Source organism: Brassica napus, chromosome C9 (genome assembly GCF_020379485.1).
Source record: "Brassica napus cultivar Da-Ae chromosome C9, Da-Ae, whole genome shotgun sequence".
NCBI classification, from domain to species: Eukaryota; Viridiplantae; Streptophyta; class Magnoliopsida; order Brassicales; family Brassicaceae; genus Brassica; species Brassica napus.
In genome coordinates, this window is record NC_063452.1 from 55259148 (window position 1) to 55278512 (window position 19365).

The window sequence follows — 19365 nt, forward strand, 5'->3', positions numbered from 1 at the left end:
CGTCTTTTCTTCTTACATATGGTGCGAGTTAGGCCTTTAGTTTCACTCGAAGTTAGGACTCAAAATTTGGACTCATTCTATGGGCAAGTGGCTAATTTTCTCTATTTTGTTTCCATCTCTTATATGAAAAATGTAAAACCACGCTTTCCACATTTCTTTGCATCATCAACAACTCCTTAAGTCATTACTATTCCAAAAAGACACAGAAATAAAGAAAGAAAGAAAAAAGAGAAACTTTCCCATTGGTGAGTTGAGTACCTAGGAACGAGTAAAAACAAAGAAAAGGTTTATAATGGCTTCAAGGAAGTTCGAAGAAGAAGATGAAGAAGATCGAAGCATTCGTTTGCAGGTTTTTGTCATACTATTTTCTTACGTATACTTTTGTGTTTAATGCTTGAATATTTTACTTTATAAGTATTTTGATTAACCTAACAGTATTATTGTAGTTTACAAAAAAAAATCAGTATCATTGTTGTTAACTAATTTTTTTTCATATTCATGTAGAATTCTATGAATAAAATCTCAACTAAATTGAGAACTGATAGGAGTGTATATTTTAACTATGTTTAGTTATTTTAACTATATAGGTGTCGGAGCTTCATAAGCTGGAAGAAGCTAGAGGCTCAAACGACACCGTATTCGATCTAAGAAGCAGCATCGAGAAAGGAGACAGCGGCGAAACCGCAGACGCAGCCTCCGTCTCCTCCACGACCGCGTTTCATCGTAAATCGACAACCCCAGCTCCGGAGAAGAAGCTAACGCTGTTCGCTCTCCAGCTCGCGATCCTCGAGAAAACAGCGACCGGAATCGGAACCCTAGGGTTCATCACCATCACCCTCCTCATCGAAGGCACTCGAATCTTCAGCAGAAGCCACGAGCTCGAGTGGCAGCACCAGGCCATGAGCTCGACATAGAATCACAATCAATAAATCATAATCAAACTTAATATATTAAGAATAATTCTCTTATTAATCTCTGGAGGAAAATAACTCAAACCTCAAGTTCTCTCAATCTCACACAATTCATAATCTCTTCATCATAAGTTATGCAACTTTCCTATTCCATAACTCGGTAGGAAATAAATAGCTTGCTCTCCAAGCTACTTCAAGCTTAGTCCAATATTCTTCCCTTTAAAAAACTCATCTGCACACACTTCATGTACTCCGGTCAGTCGCCTCATCTCCCTGAACGTCAAGTGCTTCCCAAGTGCTTTTGACAAGGTGAAATCATACTCAACATACTCTCGTATGAGGTGAGATAAGACCTGTCTCATGGCTTCAGTCCCTGCCACCTTGTCAGCTTCACAAGAACACAACACCACTGTTTCTTTCTTTTGTAAATACCACTTTCTTCTCTTTCTCTTTAGCTTACCATGTTCATCATCTGAATGCACACTCCTTATCTCATCTCTGAACTTTCCATGAATCCTTGAAATCTTCGAAGCCTCTTCTATATCAAACTTTCCCACAGCCTTGGACACATTCAGTAAAAACTTGAGTTCACCCGCAAAACTGATCGCATCTTTAATACCAAACCCAGCTCTGGAATACAACGAGCTAAACGAAGTTGTGTCACCGTTTGTAACTTCACAGCTCAAAACAGAAACAGAGACCATATTTTCTGAAACAGAATGGGAACCTATGAAATTCGTGGCAATACTGTCCTTTTCCTACACTAAACCAATCATAGCGCACCCAGTCATCGACTTTAAGCTCCTCCACACGTTCCAGTTCAGAAGGATCAGCTTTCAAGCCTCGAGATGCTCCAGGAAACCCGACTCGTAAGATCCCATCATTGTCAACATATAAAGCAGTACAAACACTATCACGTAATTGACCTTCTCTTTTAGATCGAAACATATGCATTTGCCTCTCTAGGTTTTCTATTTGAACAAGATACTGTATACGTTCAAGTCTCTTCTCCACTATAGACATCTGAATATCTTCTTCCTTCTCCTTGAGTGCTCTCTGAAGTGAATGTATCTCATCTTCTTGTCTCTTTACAATCTCGTTGGTTTGGCTCAAGAATTGTGATTTGTTTCCAGTTCCAGAAACCACCACAGAAACCTTCTCCCATTTTATTGAAATCTCAACACTCATGTGATCTAGCTTTCGATCTCCAAGGTGAGAGGACGACTGCATAGAAACACGCTCCTCGTCTCTTTCCATAAGCTTATGCTTTAACTCCTCAATCTCTCTGGCCTGTGAAGCTGGCTCCATGTTTTCCAGCGTCAGATATTTGTGTAGGCTTTCATGGTTCTGCTGTGTTAACTGGCTGATGTTGAGTTGCTGGACCATCTCGGCGTTGATTAATTGTATCTTTGATCTATCATATTCCTTGTGTCTGATCTCACCAATTGCCAGTTTCAGTCTTTGGACTTCCCCACCAAGTGCTTCATTCAGAGCATCGCCTAAGCTGAGCTTGCTGCTCTATTGCTTGAAGACAAAACTTAAGCTCATTGTTCTGGTTTGTCAACCCCATCATATCTCTCTGCAACAACGTGAACTGAGCAGACAATGTAGTAGCCTCAGTCTGAAGGGTATGCACTTTGTGTTCCAACTCCACTATCTTCCTCACTGTAGACTGACGGTTCGCCAATATTCTTTTGGCACGCGTAGGGTCAGACATGGCCATCTCCGATAGTTTATCATAAGCCATGATCTTCTTTATTTTCGCTGCAGTGAACTCTCTGTTCTTAAACTCGATGCTAAAAGCCCGCATCATCCTTCCGTGACACAGTTCCATGAGGTGAAGGAGGAGGCTTTAGCGACTCTTCACCAAAAAACAATTTATCCATGAAACAATTGTCCACTGAAACACTCCTGTAATGTATGGACGTAGGAGCAATGTCTCCTCCTCCAGCTCCTAAGCTCAAGTTATTGTTATGATCGTCACTATTGTATTTTATACTGCTGCTTTCTCCCTCATTTCTGTCATCAATACTACCATTAGTCTTGGTCGTCCTGATTGCTCTACAGCTTCCCATGTCATCTTTACCGTTTTTGCAATTATCATCAGCTTCAGAGGAGTTTAAAGCGTCAATATCTTCAAGGTTCAAAGAAGCTTTGAAGATTACTTCATCACTCTTATTCGTCTTCGTCTCCAGCTCTTTACACAACTTCTCTGTTCTCATTCTCTGTCTCTCTTCCTCCACTTGCTTAAACCCCAAACTTCTAAATCTCAATTCCATTTCAGATCCTCTTTCTCCTTCCTTGTTGGATTCATCCACTCTCCTTTTGCTCACTATCTTATGAATCTGAGTGAGCGCTTGGGTGAAAGCGTTTTCAACGTTGGTTGAATCTAACACTGACATCTCCATGAAGTAGGGAGACTCTCTCTTATCAAAGGCTTTAGTTTCCTCTGTTTTTATGTCCACCATGCCTAGCAAATCGCACTTGTTACCTATAAGTATCACTACACTGTTTGGGTCCGTGTGTCCTCGTAGCTCCCTTTGCCATCTTGCTGCCTTCTCAAACCTCGAATGCCTTGTCATGTTGTTGTAGACAAGTAAAGCACCTACAGATCCTCTGTAGTAAGCACTTGTGAAAGCCATAAACAATTTAACAGTACTCAACACTTTGACTCCATCCACATTCTCAGTCTCTTTTAGTCGTTTACTACATACCCTAAATATCTTAGGAGCCTCGGTCTCGGTTTGATCATCCTCCTCCATGGTGTTCTTGTTTAGCCACTCGTTTAACACGCTAACAAAACTTCCGTGTCTGTCAATGTAGCCTTTCAAAGATTCTTTCAAAGATTCTCTGAATGTTCTGATATGTTCTTCAACCTTCTGTGTCAGTTTCTTTAATTCTTTCTCAACCATGTGACCAAAAGACTTACTTCTCATCTGAAACTGCTTATGGTGATATTTCGCCAAGAATCTCCACATCTCGTTGAAGACATTGATGATCTCATTCACCTTGGATAACTGAAGCTTAACCTCAGATTTTGCCTCATAAATCTCGCTAGATTCTGCTCCGTTTTTATCAAAACACTCGTACAAAACCCTAAGCCTTTTTCAGTTGTAACTTCTGCGTCAAGTTTTTTTCCCACACGTGAGTTTTTTTAATGTTACGCCAAGCGAAACAGTGAGGTTACCTTGGGGTAAGTCACGTTTTAATAGTAAAGCACAAGTTGATCTTGTTACTTCAGTAGCAAGTTCTGGACTTTTTTCTTGCGTGCAAGTTTCATCAATATTATCAACCTCACCTTCAGCTTGAACACTACATGTGCTTGTGTCATCCTTACTCATCGTCATCATCTCTTCATCCGTGTCAGACTCAGGTGAAACTAACTTGAATAAAATAGCCGCCATAACCATTACAATTCCCCATAAAATTTGCTCAAATCTGAATTCTAGGGATTGAGAGGTCCAGTATTGAACCCGTTGCTCTGATACCACATATAAAATCACAATCAATAAATCACAATCAAACAATAACTCTTTTATTAATCTCGGAAAATAACTCAAAACCTCAAGTTCTCTCAATCTCACACAATTCATAATTTCACACAAAATCTCTCAATCATAAGTTATGCAACATTATATGCATCTCCTTATATATAAATCACAATTTCCTAAACTCATAGGAATCACATAAATAGATAATTTCCTATTCCATAACTCGGTAGGAAATAAATAGCTTGCTCTCCAAGTTACTTCAAGCTTAGCCCAACACTCGAGTGGCAGCACCAGGCCACGTGGACCATCACCGGCGTCGGGATCAGCAGCCTCCGCGCTCTCTGATCAAGCTCAGCCTCGATTCTCCGAGAAACGGTTACAAGAGACTCCGAAGTCGAAAATGTTAGTTTTGAAAAGGTTAGTTACTAATTTTTTTAGATAATTAGATTATCTCTAATGGCGGTCAAAAAAAACTACTACTATTTTGACTTTCTACTACCAGTAAATCTTTAGATCATTTTATTATATTTTATGGTCTTTTACTTTTGAATTTATACATTGATAATGTTGATTTTAAAACAAATCAAACTCATCTATTAACATTATTTTTTTTCAAAATTAGCATTTAAAAAAAATTAAGCTACTAATTCTTAATGTTATTATATTTTTATATTTTTGATTTTCTTGAACTTTTTAGATCTTTACGGAAAAAACTCCTCAACTATGTTTATTTAATGTAAAAACTCCTAAATAAAAAATTTACCGATAGTAGTGGTAATTATGATCGGTACTGTAGACAGATAGTTTAATTCATTAAATAAAGTTAGTTTGGAAGTTATTTAATTAAATATTTAGTTTGTGGGTTTTTACCCAAAACAAACTTAGTTGAGGGGTTTTAACGTTAAAAATCCTAAAGATAACTAGTAATGAAATGAAAACACCAAACTATACCTACCTCTTCATTGGTGTTAATTACCTTTGGCTATATAGCATTGTTAACAGATTGGTTGGCCATGGCCACACCCATTTCTCTTGTGTTGTCATTTCATTTATCATTTTCATCACAACACAAACATGGCATATTCAATGTCAGTGAGCCAAATGTTGTCGCCGTCAAAAAAAAAAAGAGAGCCAAATGTTGTTATAACTTTGTGTAACTCATTAATGGAGATTGGAAAAGGATACAGACACGATCATTTGTCTTACAAGGATGTGTAAGAGGCAATCTTTATAAGATGTGATCCTTATGTATATTGGTTTGATATTTGATTTTACAGATCACCATAATTAGTTATCTTTTTTTTTTTTTGACTAATGATAATTAGTTATCTTGAATGGGAAGTATATGTGTTTTTAACTTCTTTTTCTATTATGGGAGGATTAAGTGGGTCCTGAAAGATGAAAGAGGAGGATCCCATTTAAGCCTTTAGCTTCACACTACAAGACTTCTGCCGGAACTCCTATGCTTGCAAGTCACCATTACTCCCATCGACTTATTGACTCACTAATTATATTTAACTCGAGATTAGGTTTCATTACTCTTGCGTACGTTAACGCTTTTAGTACCAAATAAGGTAATAATTCGTGACTCACCTAAAACACAACAAGTACAAATCTTCAACCTTTGTGACTTAACGATAGATACTCTTGTTTCTTTTCTCAATAACCCAAATAGAATTCTAAGAAACAAAACAAAAAGGGGAAATCAGTTGTTTTCACATTATAGGTTTCTTTTTGCTACATTAGTGTATGCATCCCAATCAAATAATAAACTAATAATGTTAAATATGTAGATTTTAATCGTTCAGCGTTTTAGATTTCAAATTAATATATATATTTTTTTTTTTTTTTTGATAACCAAACACCTGGAGGGGTGGGGGGCCCATGTGAATACCCCACTGGCCACGTGCTTCGCGATAATCTGAGTGGAGATGGATTCGAACTCAGGTCCCTTCGGGATCCTGGAACGCCTTACTGCCACCCGACCACTAACACGCGGTTTCAAATTAATATATGTTTACACTAGACGCAAATGTGCAAGATAACTTATTTACCAAACATTTTCTAGAAATTCTAGACGCAAATGCAAAGCAAACATACTCTACTAATACGAACAAGCATGGATTTTCTTAGCATAAAGACGGAAAATAAATCAACCAATTATTGATGTGAGGACAGTAACTGATAGATAATATTAGATTCTCTCTCTTGAAAGCCGAACTGGCGCCTTCTTTTGATAACACAGAAGGTCAACTAGCTTCGGAAGGCTGGATGTAACCAGAAACATCTATCTTATTAAATTACTTTAGAATTTTAAAATTCATTATATAAAGGGTCGGCTCACTAGGGGGACAAATAGTGCGACCGTCCTGGACTCAAGTCCGTGTCCCCCTGTATAGTAATAATTAAGGAGCCCAGTTTTTTTTATAAATCTATATATATAAATTATAAATAAAATAAATCATATTAAAAAAAACCAAAATTATTTGATATGTATATAATTTTATTTTCATTACACTATATACAACATATTAACTAATTAAACTTTAAAAATATTTTAAACATCTGCATATAAAATTTATAGGGTAAAAATGTGTTTTTTGCCCTAGGACGCGTAGCAGTGTTGTGCCGGTCCTGATTAAATATTTTAAATTTCTCAAAAACTATAAAAAAATAATTTATTAAATATAAATTTGAATAACATATGTCAGAATACCTAAATTTAACATATAAATTAGTTTAATTCAAATATTTGGATAGAGAATCAATAATTATTTTAAGTATTTTTGGTGTTTTAAGTATACCTTTACTATTTTATATATTTACTATTGATTATTTTGTATATATTTTCAAGTATTTAAACCAGGTTAAAAGTATCATATATATTCTAGATGTTTATATATATATATATATATATATATATATTAAATCTTAAAATAATTAATATATATATAAATATATAAATCTATTTCGGATACATTCGGGTACCCGAAATACTTCGGTTTGGATCGGATTTGGTTTCGGTTTTCCAAAAACCAAAATTATGAATAATTCAGATATTTAATCAATTTCGGTTTGGGTTTGGGTTTGGTACTACTTTTTCGGATCGGGATCGGTTCGGTTCTTCAGATTCGAGTATTTTGCCTAGCCCTTATATTATTGACAAGAAAAATAAATAGAAACATATTTTTGAAAAATAAATCCGTGCGGAGTCTGGTGATTATTGAAAATCTTAAAAAGCCGTGGGTTCCAAGTTAATTGAATGCTGTTTCCTTTTTGCTTATGGAAGGTAAATAAAATCAAGATAAGTCAAGCAACATATAACCATAAGATCAGCAATCTTTAAACTTTTTAATATACTAGTACTGTTATATGGAAAATATGAAAAAGACGGTTAAAAAGATAAAGAAAAAGGATGTCAAAATAAAAACAAAAAGATACATTAAGTTATAAACAAAAATAAGATGTAATGAAAGTCTTATTTGGTTGTTTAAATGTAACTTTTGGTCATAAATTTGCTGGGGTGAAGCATATACAACAATTATGTTGAAGTTATACTTTCTTGCACATTTCCTCTTGCGTTACTAATTAAGCTTATTTGCAACCTTTCTCTCTACTCTTTTGCTTATTTTGCTTTCATCTCTCTCTCTTTATATACGTCGACCATATATATATGAAGAAAGTAAAACCATGCTTTCCACATTTCTTTGCATCACCACATTAACAACTCTCAAGTCATTACTATTCCAAAAAGATACAGAAAGAACGAAAATAAAAACTTTCCAGTTGGCGATTTAAGTTGCTAGTTTATAATGGCTTCAAGGAATTATGAAGATGAAGAAGATGGAAGCATTCGTTTGCAGGTTTTACTCATATTACTCATATTAGTTCCTTGAAAGCTTTTTATGAATGCTTGTATATTTTACTTTAATATTGATTAACCTAACATTATTATTGTCGTTAAATAATCTGTCTGTTTTCTTATTTACGTAGATTTCGGAGCTACATAAACTGGAGGAAGCTAGAGGCTCAAACGACACCGTATTCGATCTAAGAAGCAGCATTGAGAAAGGAGACAGCGGCGAAACCGCAGACGCGGCCTCCGTCTCCTCCGCGACCGCGTTTCGCAGAAAATCAACGACCCCCGCTCCGGAGAAGCAGCTAACGCTATTCGCTCTCCAACTCGCGATCCTCGAGAAAACCGCCACCGGAATCGGAACCCTAGGGTTCATCTGGGCCACGGTGGTCCTCCTCGGCGGCTTCGCGATCACCCTCGACGGCTCCGATTTCTGGTTCATCACCATCATCCTCCTGATCGAAGGCGCCAGAATCTTCAGCCGAAGCCACGAGCTCGAGTGGCAGCACCAGGCCACGTGGACCATCGCCGGCGTCGGAATCAGCAGCTTCCGCGCTCTCCGATCGACCTCAGCGTCGCTTCTCAGATGCCTACGGATCCGATCGAGAGAAACGACGACGACGGTTACAAGAGACTGCGAATCCGCCACGTGGCGGAAGAACAACTCAGAGGTGCCTCTCCTTCCGTACGCGAGATGGTTCTTCATCTCCAGCACGGTGAGCCGCCTCCTCTACTGGCTCCAGCTCCTCTCCGCGACGGCGTGCGTGGCTCTGTCGTCTTACAAGCTCGTCAGGCACAACTACGGAGACGTTCACAAGGGAGATACGGATAAGAGGAATAGACAGTCGGCTCTCAACATATTCTACTCGCTTGCATTGGCCGAGGCGTTGCTCTTTTTAGCTGAGAAAGCTTATTGGGAGTGGCGAGTCAGTGTTTGTAATTTGCTTGAGAATGTGACTAGAGAGTGTGAGTTTGGGGCTACTGGATTGGTGTCTATCAAGAGGTTTTTCTATGATTCTTACTCCAAGTGTGTTAATGGGAGTATCTTCGATGGCTTGAAGATGGATATTGTGAGCTTTGGTATGGAGCTATTGGGTTCAAACTCTTCTGATGAGCAGCTTATTGGGGCTAGGATTCTTAGACAGTTTGCAGTTAGTGAACGGTACTCGGGGGAGACGCTTGAGAAGATTGGGGTCAACTTCCCTGTTGTTGAAAGGTTTAGTCTTTACAATTGAGAAGATTCGAATCAACATGGTTACTAACTTTTTGTTTGTTACTAGGTTGGTGGAGATGCTGAACTGGAAAGATCTGCAAGAGGAAGAGATTAGGAGATCAGCGGCTGAGATACTATCGAAGCTAGCTGGCAAAAAGCAGAACTCTTTAAGAGTCGCTGGGATCTCTGGTGCTATGGAATCGATTTCTTCGTTATTAGAGAGCACGAGGTCTTCAGGTGAAGCTCCTGATGAGATTGGGGAGAAGAAATTGTTCCATGAGCATGATCTACACTACGATTTCTGTAGATTCAACAATTTGGGACTCTTGATTCTGAAGAAGTTGGCTAAAGATCATGATAACTGTGGAAAGCTAGGCAACACGAGGGGTCTTCTCCCGAAGATTATTGATTTCACGCACGTGGATCAAGTTCTACTGTGGGATGAAAACGCAGACGTTGCTAGGTCACAGGTTCTGACGCTGAAACGGTCGCTGCAGCTGGTGAAAATGTTAGGCAGCACGACCGGGCACACAGGGAGGTGTCTCAGGAGGGAGATTTCGGAGATTGTTTTCACGGTTAGCAACGTGAGGGATGTGCTGAGACACGGGGGAAGATACCCGAAGCTGCAGAAGCTCGGGATAGGGATACTGACCAACCTTGCGCTTGACACGGAAGCTAGGGAGAGAATTGGCGGAACGGGTGGTGTTTTGAAAGAGCTGTTCAACATTTTCTTTAAAACTCACGGAGACGATGGGAATCAGGGATGTGTGAGGATCGCTGCAGGGGAGGCGATAGCGATGCTTGTGTTGGAGAGCAAAGGCAATTGCCTCCATGCTCTTAGGCTTGGAGTGATGGGGAGGCTCGTGGAAGCACTTGAAGTTCCTTTGATCCGTGTGAACGCTGCAAGAGTGTTGAGAAACTTGTGCTTGTACTCTGGGGATGATTGCTTTCATGACTTGAAGTTTGTTAAAGCAGCAGCCCCTACGGTTAGTATTCTGATTTATGTACAAATCGAATCTATTAGCAATATTGTTGAGTGAAACTCTCTTCATTTTGTTGCAGGTGTTGAAGTCAATCACATCAGAAGACAACAAACTACAGGAAGTGATGGTGGGGTTAGCAGCACAAGTGTTTAGATTCATGAGTCCAGAAGACTCCTGCTATGTTTTCATGGATTCAGGGATCAAGAGGCGGGAACTGGCCAACTCGTTGGTCTCGATTCTGAGAAAACACGACAAACCGGCGATTAAGGTGCCAAGAATCAGGAGATTTGCGATCGAGCTAGCGGTTTGGATGATGGAAGATGACATGGAGAATAATGTAGCGGTGTTCAGAGAGTTGGGTCTGGAGAAAGAGCTTGAGAAGGTTCTAGAAACTACGGCTGAGCTTGAGAACTTCGATGTTTTCTCCGGGACTGTTGGAGTTAGCCGTCATAGCAGAACGGTCCATTCGCTAGCTGAGCTTGCCTTGAAAATTCTTGAGGATAATAACTGAACCATAAATCAATCATCCTGCAAAGAAAGATCTGAGAGCTCTGCACTAGGGCTTTTAATATAACTCAATTGTTTTGAATGAAGAACAAATAAAATGTAATTATGCAATACATTATTTAATCTATTGATTTGAAGTTATGCTATTCTTTTCTTCTTGTGCTGTGCAGAAGACATCAAATAAGCTAGGTATATGATTCTTTGGCCAAAGTGAAGGACAAAGTTAATAATTTTAAAACATTGCTTGTAGGTGAAGAAAACTTTTATTCATATGAACTGGATAAATATATATATATATATGCATACAGAGATGTTGTGATCATCCCAAGACAGAAACAGAGGAAAAAGGACATTGTCTGGTTTTCTTACAATCCCTGTCGGAAAACACAGAGAATATTTCTTATAGGCATCAACATGGCTTCAGGAGGATCAAAGTCGGCAGCTTTCATGCTTCTGTTGCTGAATCTTGGTCTCTACTTTGTCATCACCATCATCGCTGCCTGGGCAGTTAATCACGGCATCGAGAGAGCTCGAGAGTCTGGTAATTTAAAAAAAAAAAAAAAAAACTCAAATTATCAAAATTTCTTCATTATTCAATCTTTTTGTGGTTCTTGCAGCGTCGGTGCTGTCTCTTCCGGCGAAGATCTTCCCGATATACTTCCCGGTGGGGAACATGGCGACTGGCTTTTTCGTGATATTCACGTTGATAGCTGGCGTCGTCGGAATGGCGACATCACTCACCGGAATCATGAACGTTCTTGAGTGGGACTCTCCGAATCTCCATTCCGCCGCAGCTTCCTCTCTCATCTCCTGGTCTCTCACTCTCCTCGCCATGGGGTAAACAGCTCACGATCAAACCGGGGTTTAATCCAATTCAATTAATAACCACATATAAACCGGTTTGGTTCTTGGTGCAGATTGGCTTGTAAGGAAATCAACATAGGCTGGACCGAAGCCAATCTAGTAAGCTTTTATTTCCGGTTTTGTCTGTTTAGTTTAAAATCTATCATGAAGTCATGACAATAAATTTTGTTTCCCGGTGTTCAGAGAACTCTTGAAGTGATGACAATAATAGTAAGTGGTACTCAGTTGTTGTGCACCGGAGCTATTCACGTCGGAGTTGGAGAAACAGTCGACGCAGTAAGGCCTCATGTCGGGAGAGCTTGAATTTCTGGACTAAGAGACAATTTATATATTGGTTTGGTTGTATTTTCCTTCTCCTTAAAAACGGTTTACACATAAACCGAGAGTTTGAGATTGTGTAATTTGTGTCTTGTGTGTGTATATTATAATTAATGTTTTCATCGTCTATTGTATTCATTTATTTTTATTCTATACCTTGATTGTATACGGCACTATCTGAAACTATGTAAAGACTCTCATATCCACCAAACTCGTTGGGTTAATACAACTAGTGAATGTCAAGAACAAAGAGATTTAATAACATGATATTACATTACATTACATGTTTCAAACCGAGCTTCTCATCTCTGGCAACAAAGTTTCTTCCCACCCTCACGCATAATTTCATAAGCAAGCTTATACTTCTCCAGAGACGAAGTCCCAAACTCTATATATTTAGAAGCAGCTTCTCTCAAACTCCAAACCATCAAGGCCTTAAGATCTCGAGAACTCACAACTGATTCCACAACACGCACAAACCCAAACTCTGTGTTCTTGGTCCATATGTGCAGTATATACCTAGACGGGAGCTCTCTCACATCCAAGAGATTAAACACTTTCAAGATATGTCTACACAGAACTCCTTCGTGCTCAAACATCTGACAACTACAACTCGAGCTGAGATTCGACGCACTGAAAGTCACAGCATGTTTCTCACTCTCTTTTCTCACCCAGAACCTACTCACAGCTCCTTCTTCGTGAGTCTTTAAACAAAGGTAGTTGTAAGACTGTACGAGCTCGTTCTGGAAGATTCTGAAGACGGTTAGCGTGTAGAGCCTCCTGCATTGCTCTTCGACGGGCTCCTTCATCTGCAGAAACGGGTGCAAGTTGTAAGACTAAACTCTCCGAGCGCGTCAAGAGAAGCGCCGAAGAATGGCTCTATGGTTCCGATCGGTATTCCAGAGAAGAAGCTTCCCTTAGGTAGGCAGGAACCCAATTCTCACGGTGTTCGTAGACTTCTCTGAGCCAAACGTTGTCTCTAAGACCGTACTTGTCGACGAGAGTGTTCCAAACCGAGTCGAACTCCACGACGGTCTGCGTCTGGTATAAACATTTCTCGTACTCGTACTCGAACTCGCTTGGGAAAGGTCTGAGATTCACTCGTTCTGTCTCCCTGATTTGCCAAGCTGAGTAACGATGATGTGCTCCGGGAAAGACCCGGGACAAGGCTTGCTTTATAGGCAAGTCTTGATCAGCTACAATGGACCTTGGAGGACGACCTCGCATGGCGCGAAGCCATATACTCTGAAACAACCATAAGAAACTCTCTTTAGAATATTCATCAGCAACCATGGTACTGTTCATTTTTCAATGTGTTTTACTCTCTCCTCTCTTTTGTTGTTGTTATCATCATCCTCTTAAATACATTCGTAACAAGTAATCAAAGACGCTACCAAATGATTCATCCTTTGATGTTCCTTTAATCAAACACAGAATGTATTTATGTTCCCAAGGAATATTCTATTTTTATGAGTTTTATCTGTTATCATAGTTGACAGTTGATAGGAGGAATACCAAATGATTCTTCGTATCTGGCTACAACTTTGAATTATCAACGTTTCTAGCAAATCCTCTCTTATCCACCAATTATATGAAACCAAACCTATATAACTCTTGGAGTTTCTCTACTGAATTATCAACGTTTCTAGCAAATGCCTCATAGATTAGATCCAAACCTTGGTTCTCGCCTTGTAGGAGAAAATGAAAGTGAATGAGCTGATGAGCAAGAAACAACTCAGTTACTAGAAATTGTTGTATTTCTCTATGCAAAATCATTATAATTAATCTCATGTGTTACATTTTATACACAATTGAATCACATCAACTTTTGCATTTTTTGGGCAAAATCATAGTATAATTTTTTTTGTTGCATTTTTCTATGCAAAATCATTCATTAATCTCTTGTGTTAACATTTAAATAAAACAATTGAATCACATCAACTGTTGCATTTTTCTATGTAATCACATCTTTAATCATAGCACCCTCAATTGATAACAAAAGTAATCTAGATATTCTCTTGTGTTACATGTTATACCAAAAACAACTATTTTCAATTTTCATTTTTTTAAAACATTTTTTGTATATATGGTGACAGAGGAGAATATTCTTGGATGGAATGGTTATGCATAGTTTTTTACTTCTCCTCATCAAACTCTATGGCAAAGATGATATCTTGGAAGACACGATGTTATCTTAGAAATCACCTTAGCTCCTTTCTGAGTTTTCTTACAAAAGATCGGAAAATGACACTATCCGGTTTTCTTCAGCGTTACTTGTATGCTTCTCTTATTCAAGCCGAAGACAATGACGATGATGAAGCCTCGCAGTTGCATGCTGAATCTAGAAGTTGTTCCTCCTGATGCATTCTGGACCAGACCCAAATTTTTATTTCTAGTTGTTTTCAATTTTGAATAATTTTATTACTAAAATCAAAGTGAATCTAGCCCAAATCTGTTTTAATTGCAATACTTTATTTTGAGTCCGTGGTTTGTAGATTCCTTTCAATTACACAAATTATAAAAGAGGATTAAACAAGGCTAAATTAGAATAATAATGAAATGTTTTTAACAATCATGTATGTCTTCGTCAAAAGAGCATCACCTTTTTAACATTGGATCATATGTTCACGTCACACTGATGACATCATTTTCCGATTGATCACTTGCACGCGATCTTGCTAGCTTACGAAGATCGTGTTTGTCACGCCGCGACACTGGTTCAATAGTATTATTATTTCAATTGTTTTTAAATGGCCCGTAAAATAGCTTCATATTCGCATGGACTCAAAGTAAACTGTAATGGGTACTTTTGCATTCGTGTTAATTAGCAATTCCAAAGTTCGTCTATCATTAGACCACTACCTTGTAGTTAGATTTGTCGAGAAAAGAAAATCTAAATTAGTTTAGGTTAAGATTAGACGAATTCTAAAAAAGTTGTAATATTTCACTAAAAATTAGTGATATTTTATAACGTTGATGGTAGCTCTGGAAAAAGGTTTAGGATAAGAAATGCGTTAGCATAAGAAATATAGATAATACACGTCATCATATATCAGCAATATATATACGGCTTACAAATGCGTTAACCCAATATTCAACTGTTTTTATTTTGGGTGGAGTTCAGTTGCTGCTCAATATTTTTTTTGAGTCATTTAAGTTCTAGGTCAGTTTCCAAATTTTATTTACACGTTAAGGCAATTTCTGCCAGTGAGGTAGTTTTTTGTAACTAGAAACCAAACCATTATAACTAAATTCATTTATCTAACTAAGTGATCCTACCATGTTAATTATTTTTTTTCTTTGGAACACAACGAGTTTTTTATTATTGATGGACCTGAAAGATGACTAAACTTGATAATAATCTTATTTTGGAGCACAACTTTCTTCTTCTCTACTTCGATCTTCTTATTCTCCACCTTGACATTCATCCTACGACAAGCACCGCCGCCGGCTCAGTCTCCGACTTTGTTTCCGATCTCTTACTTTGCGGCGAGTCTACAATCCATCGTCACCAGGTGGTCACTCTCGCGCCGTCGCGTCTCGTCTTTCTCAACTTCTCGTCTTCTTCAACGTCTTCAATTCGGTGGCTCGTCAAGCTCCATTGTGCTTTCCTCTGTGCCCTCTCCTCCTTGCCAACCGTCGGCGAACCAAACCAGGGGTCTCTCAAACCTCGACGGGACCTATTCCTAAACCAAGGTTCTTGTATTTGCAAGATTGGTCCTTTAGCTTTTAACTATTTACAATTTAGTCCTAAAAATTACAGATTTTTCTAAATGTGCAATATAATCCCAACTTTTTGAAGATTTGTATGCAAATGCATATGAAAATGTTTATTTTGAAGTTATTTGATGTGTACACTATATAATGTACACAAAAAGAAAAATATCTACAGTTTGCCTAACAACAAAAAGAAAAATATCTACAATTTACGTGTTAATAATGAAATTTCACACTAAAAAGAATAAGCGTCTCTTTTTTTTTTTTGAAACATAGTCTCTCCCTCTCTGTACCATTTGGTTGCACGCCAGAGTTAGAAACCCTCTCCACATGAGTTTCATGTGCGCATTTACTTTAATCACTAATGGACCAGTGTGAAAACTAATTACCTGCAACTAGGGATGGGAATTCGAATACCCGTTCGGATTCGGATCGGGTATTTCGGATTTTCGGGTATTTCAGTATAGGGGTATAGAACCCGTTCGGTTATTTCTATATTTCGGGTCGGGTTCGGGTATTTTTAGTTCGAGTTCGGTTATTTCGGGTCGGGTTCGGATATCGAGAATTTGAAAGAAAAAAAATTAAAATTTTTATTTTTAGGTTTATTCTATTTAAAAATATAGATTTCACTTAACTGACTTTTTATTTTTTAATAGATTGAATGATTGATAGATTTGGAGATAACATTTCAAAAATAAATAAACATTAATTTGGCTATTGTTTTGAAATTTCGAATGTAACTTTTTTTTAGAGAATTTAGGCTTCCTATACACCAAAATGGTTGAAATTAGCAAAATAGCCGATCTCTATTTCCGCTACCGTGCACTTTCTTTTAATACGATAATAACCCTACCTCTAAATTTGTCTACATAATCCTAGCTTAGATTTACTGTCAGAGATATTATCACACATCTCATACACAACTATCATTAATTATCCAACCATTTCACTATGAACTCATCTTTCTTAGACACACCTACCTATGAGCTCATCTCTCTCTTCTTATAATATTTTCACTTCCGATTGCAACGACCTTCATCAAGAAATGACTCATAATCTGAGATTTCTACATCATTAATTTCATAATCGATTTGAAAGATTTACGCAGTTTGTTTAGCATATATATGTATTTATGAAACCAAATTTATGTTTACTCAATCAAATTGCTTTTGTTTGTAGATGGAAGAGATGCAGCGTTTTGACCGCATGTTCACAACAGGTGAAGAACCCATAGGTGATAGAATAAACACATATCACAAATCCAGAAGAATCAAAACTATTCTTGAAGCGTTTGAACCCATATGTGGAAGAATCCATCAAATCCAATTATATGTAGAAGTCCGTGAGTTTGATCTGGAATGTCAGGTATTGCCTATAAGCTGTTAAAAGTGGTTCATGATTCCTTTGTTCACCTTAAAGATTGGTAGGTGCATTATAGTAACCATGGCATATAACTCATATATTTAACTGTATGTTCGGGGAGATAAAGTATTTTTGATAAGTTACATGCTAAACTATATGCTAGGGGTTAAATATATCTTTAAAGATATCCTATAATAGACTCATACTCATAATTTTGAATGAGGACATTGCTCAATGATGTATTCCCTAAACTACTAGTTAATTGGTTTTATTAACCTCTAAGATTTGCTAGTAAATTTTTTCATCAAATGTATGAAGCTATTATATACATTAGTCACTAATATTTTTAGTTTCGTTTTACTAATTTTTTGTAGCCCCTAACACTTTTAATTTCGTTTACTAATTTAATTAGATATGTTTTCTTGCAGCTTTTCACTTAACCCCATTATGTGTTAGGCTGAGGTTTATTTCCAGATGATGCAACGCCAAGTGAAGCCGATTTTGGATGGGATAATGAGGTCAAGGACGACGTCGACAGCATGGTTCACCTTAGCGAGGAAAGACTTATCTTCGAGAAAGCGATGTTTGTGTGTGTGGGGGGGGGGGGGGGGGGGGGGGGGGCTCACAGCAGTTGATCTGAAAAGAAGGAAAGAGACTGCCAACTTATACTGACGCATCCTATGCACTCACCATCTGGCCAACCTTGTGGCTGGCCTTGTGAATCAGAAAGTTGACAATTTTGTTAACTACGAACACATATTTTACTGGCATTCTTTAATATTCATTATTTTCTAATCTACACAGTTATTTGTGTTAGTAACACTATGATGATGTTAGTCGCTAGTACCAAATGTTTTTATTTCAGCTAAGTTTACTAGTAACTGCTATAGACACTTTTATATATGACATTATTATTGTTAACTGCTAATAAATATCTTACAAATATTCACAAGTTTCAATAATCCCTAATCTGAAATCTTTACTCTCTCAAATTTATATGTCAACATTTTATATTAGCATGGTAAGGTTGTGATGTACCAGCTAACAATTAGTATACATACATGTTTGATTCTTTTAGCCGTTAGCACCAAATGTTTTTTGCCCAGCTAAAATTACTTGTAATTGCTATAGTCACTTTTTATATATGACATTATAATTGTTAACTGCTAACAAATATCTTACTAATATTCACAAGTTTCAATAATCCCTAATTGAAATAGATACCCTCTCAAATTTAGATGTTCCAAAATGTGTAACGTCTACTTTAAAGTGTTATATTATAACAAGATATTGTGCCTATTAAGTCCAATATGCCTATGTACACCTTAACTTAAGTTTAACGCCTAATAAGTCTACGTAGCTCAATAAATTGTAGGCGCTAATACGTACGTGATAACACATTTTGTTAACGCATAAACAAATTATAGCAAACCAAATTTATTGCTGATTTCGTGTCAATTTTGGAGATTTTCTCCATCGATTTACATGGAGAGAAATTTAACATGTGACTTAACAGTAACCTATTACATACTTAAACTAGCTTTAGCTCTCCACCATATCGTACTTGAAGATTTCCTAAAATATTTTCCCATACTTTTATCATCACTCTCTCTCCTAACGTGGCAAATGGTGAGGGTATTTTAGGAAGACCATGCAAATAAGCTACAGAGCTTATTGGATTAATCAGCAAAAATGGTAGATTGCTAATTTTGGTGCATAAGTGGTATATGTAGCCAAAAAAACTTGACATGCATTTTAATTGAGTGACAAATCATTTTTTCCGTAATTATATGTATATTATATGATCTTAAAGTATGTGTAACATCAATATAAATATTTTAAATAAAATAAGTGATGTAAACAAAAAAATATAAGGGTAAGTATATATATATTCGGTTATTTTCGGATATCCAATATCTCCTATATCAATAACCATTCAGGTATTTTGCTATTTCGGTTCGGGTTTTTCGGGTCGGGTTCGGATACGGGTTCGGGTATCGGGTAAAATGTCCACCCCTACCTGCAACATTTGTTTTAAGTACATATATAACCTAACAAAGTCAAATTCCAGTTTTCTTCTTCTCCTTCTTATTTTCCTTTTGTCTTTCTTTCTTGGTCTCACTATCTTTGCCAACAGAAAGTG

General features: G+C 37.5%; 3 protein-coding genes, 1 long non-coding RNA gene and 1 other non-coding gene across 5 annotated transcripts; 3 read left to right on the forward strand and 2 right to left on the reverse strand.

Annotated features, from left to right (window-relative positions):
- Positions 1-1583: 1583 nt before the first annotated feature.
- Positions 1584-4413, reverse strand: LOC106370037. The gene has a single exon (XR_007328987.1). It is a non-coding gene; the product is annotated as an uncharacterized LOC106370037 (transcript).
- A 3664-nt stretch (positions 4414-8077) lies between these two features.
- LOC106388065 lies at positions 8078-11107 on the forward strand. Its single transcript, XM_048769021.1, has 4 exons — positions 8078-8265; positions 8396-9474; positions 9539-10457; positions 10534-11107. The coding sequence occupies exons 1-4, from the start codon at positions 8215-8217 to the stop codon at positions 10963-10965; spliced, it is 2481 nt and encodes an 826-aa protein (XP_048624978.1). The 5' UTR covers positions 8078-8214; the 3' UTR covers positions 10966-11107.
- Positions 11108-11247: 140 nt separating this feature from the next.
- Positions 11248-12311, forward strand: BNAC09G38920D (membrane protein PM19L). Its single transcript, XM_013828044.3, has 4 exons — positions 11248-11502; positions 11579-11798; positions 11879-11924; positions 12009-12311. The coding sequence occupies exons 1-4, from the start codon at positions 11376-11378 to the stop codon at positions 12126-12128; spliced, it is 513 nt and encodes a 170-aa protein (XP_013683498.1). The 5' UTR covers positions 11248-11375; the 3' UTR covers positions 12129-12311.
- Positions 12312-12445: 134 nt separating this feature from the next.
- On the reverse strand, positions 12446-13436 carry LOC125592744 (protein FAR1-RELATED SEQUENCE 7-like). Its single transcript, XM_048768132.1, has 2 exons — positions 13077-13436; positions 12446-12952 (listed from the first exon to the last, which is right to left on the reverse strand). The coding sequence occupies exons 1-2, from the start codon at positions 13434-13436 to the stop codon at positions 12446-12448; spliced, it is 867 nt and encodes a 288-aa protein (XP_048624089.1).
- Positions 13437-16505: 3069 nt separating this feature from the next.
- On the forward strand, positions 16506-18167 carry LOC125593064. Its single transcript, XR_007328988.1, has 2 exons — positions 16506-17225; positions 17651-18167. It is a non-coding gene; the product is annotated as an uncharacterized LOC125593064 (long non-coding RNA).
- Positions 18168-19365: the final 1198 nt, after the last annotated feature.

Excerpts from the sequence above, each read along its gene's own strand:
- BNAC09G38920D (XM_013828044.3), top strand. The coding sequence starts at position 11,376 with ATGGCTTCAGGAGGATCAAAGTCGGCAGCTTTCATGCTTCTGTTGCTG. Across the intron at positions 11,799-11,878 it reads CTCACTCTCCTCGCCATGGG|ATTGGCTTGTAAGGAAATCA; the intron begins GTAAACAGCTCA and ends TTCTTGGTGCAG. Across the intron at positions 11,925-12,008 it reads GCTGGACCGAAGCCAATCTA|AGAACTCTTGAAGTGATGAC; the intron begins GTAAGCTTTTAT and ends CCCGGTGTTCAG.
- LOC106388065 (XM_048769021.1), top strand. The coding sequence starts at position 8,215 with ATGGCTTCAAGGAATTATGAAGATGAAGAAGATGGAAGCATTCGTTTG. Across the intron at positions 8,266-8,395 it reads ATGGAAGCATTCGTTTGCAG|ATTTCGGAGCTACATAAACT; the intron begins GTTTTACTCATA and ends TTATTTACGTAG. Across the intron at positions 10,458-10,533 it reads TTAAAGCAGCAGCCCCTACG|GTGTTGAAGTCAATCACATC; the intron begins GTTAGTATTCTG and ends ATTTTGTTGCAG.
- LOC125592744 (XM_048768132.1), bottom strand. The coding sequence starts at position 13,436 with ATGGTTGCTGATGAATATTCTAAAGAGAGTTTCTTATGGTTGTTTCAG. Across the intron at positions 12,953-13,076 it reads ACGAACACCGTGAGAATTGG|ATGAAGGAGCCCGTCGAAGA; the intron begins GTTCCTGCCTAC and ends CCGTTTCTGCAG.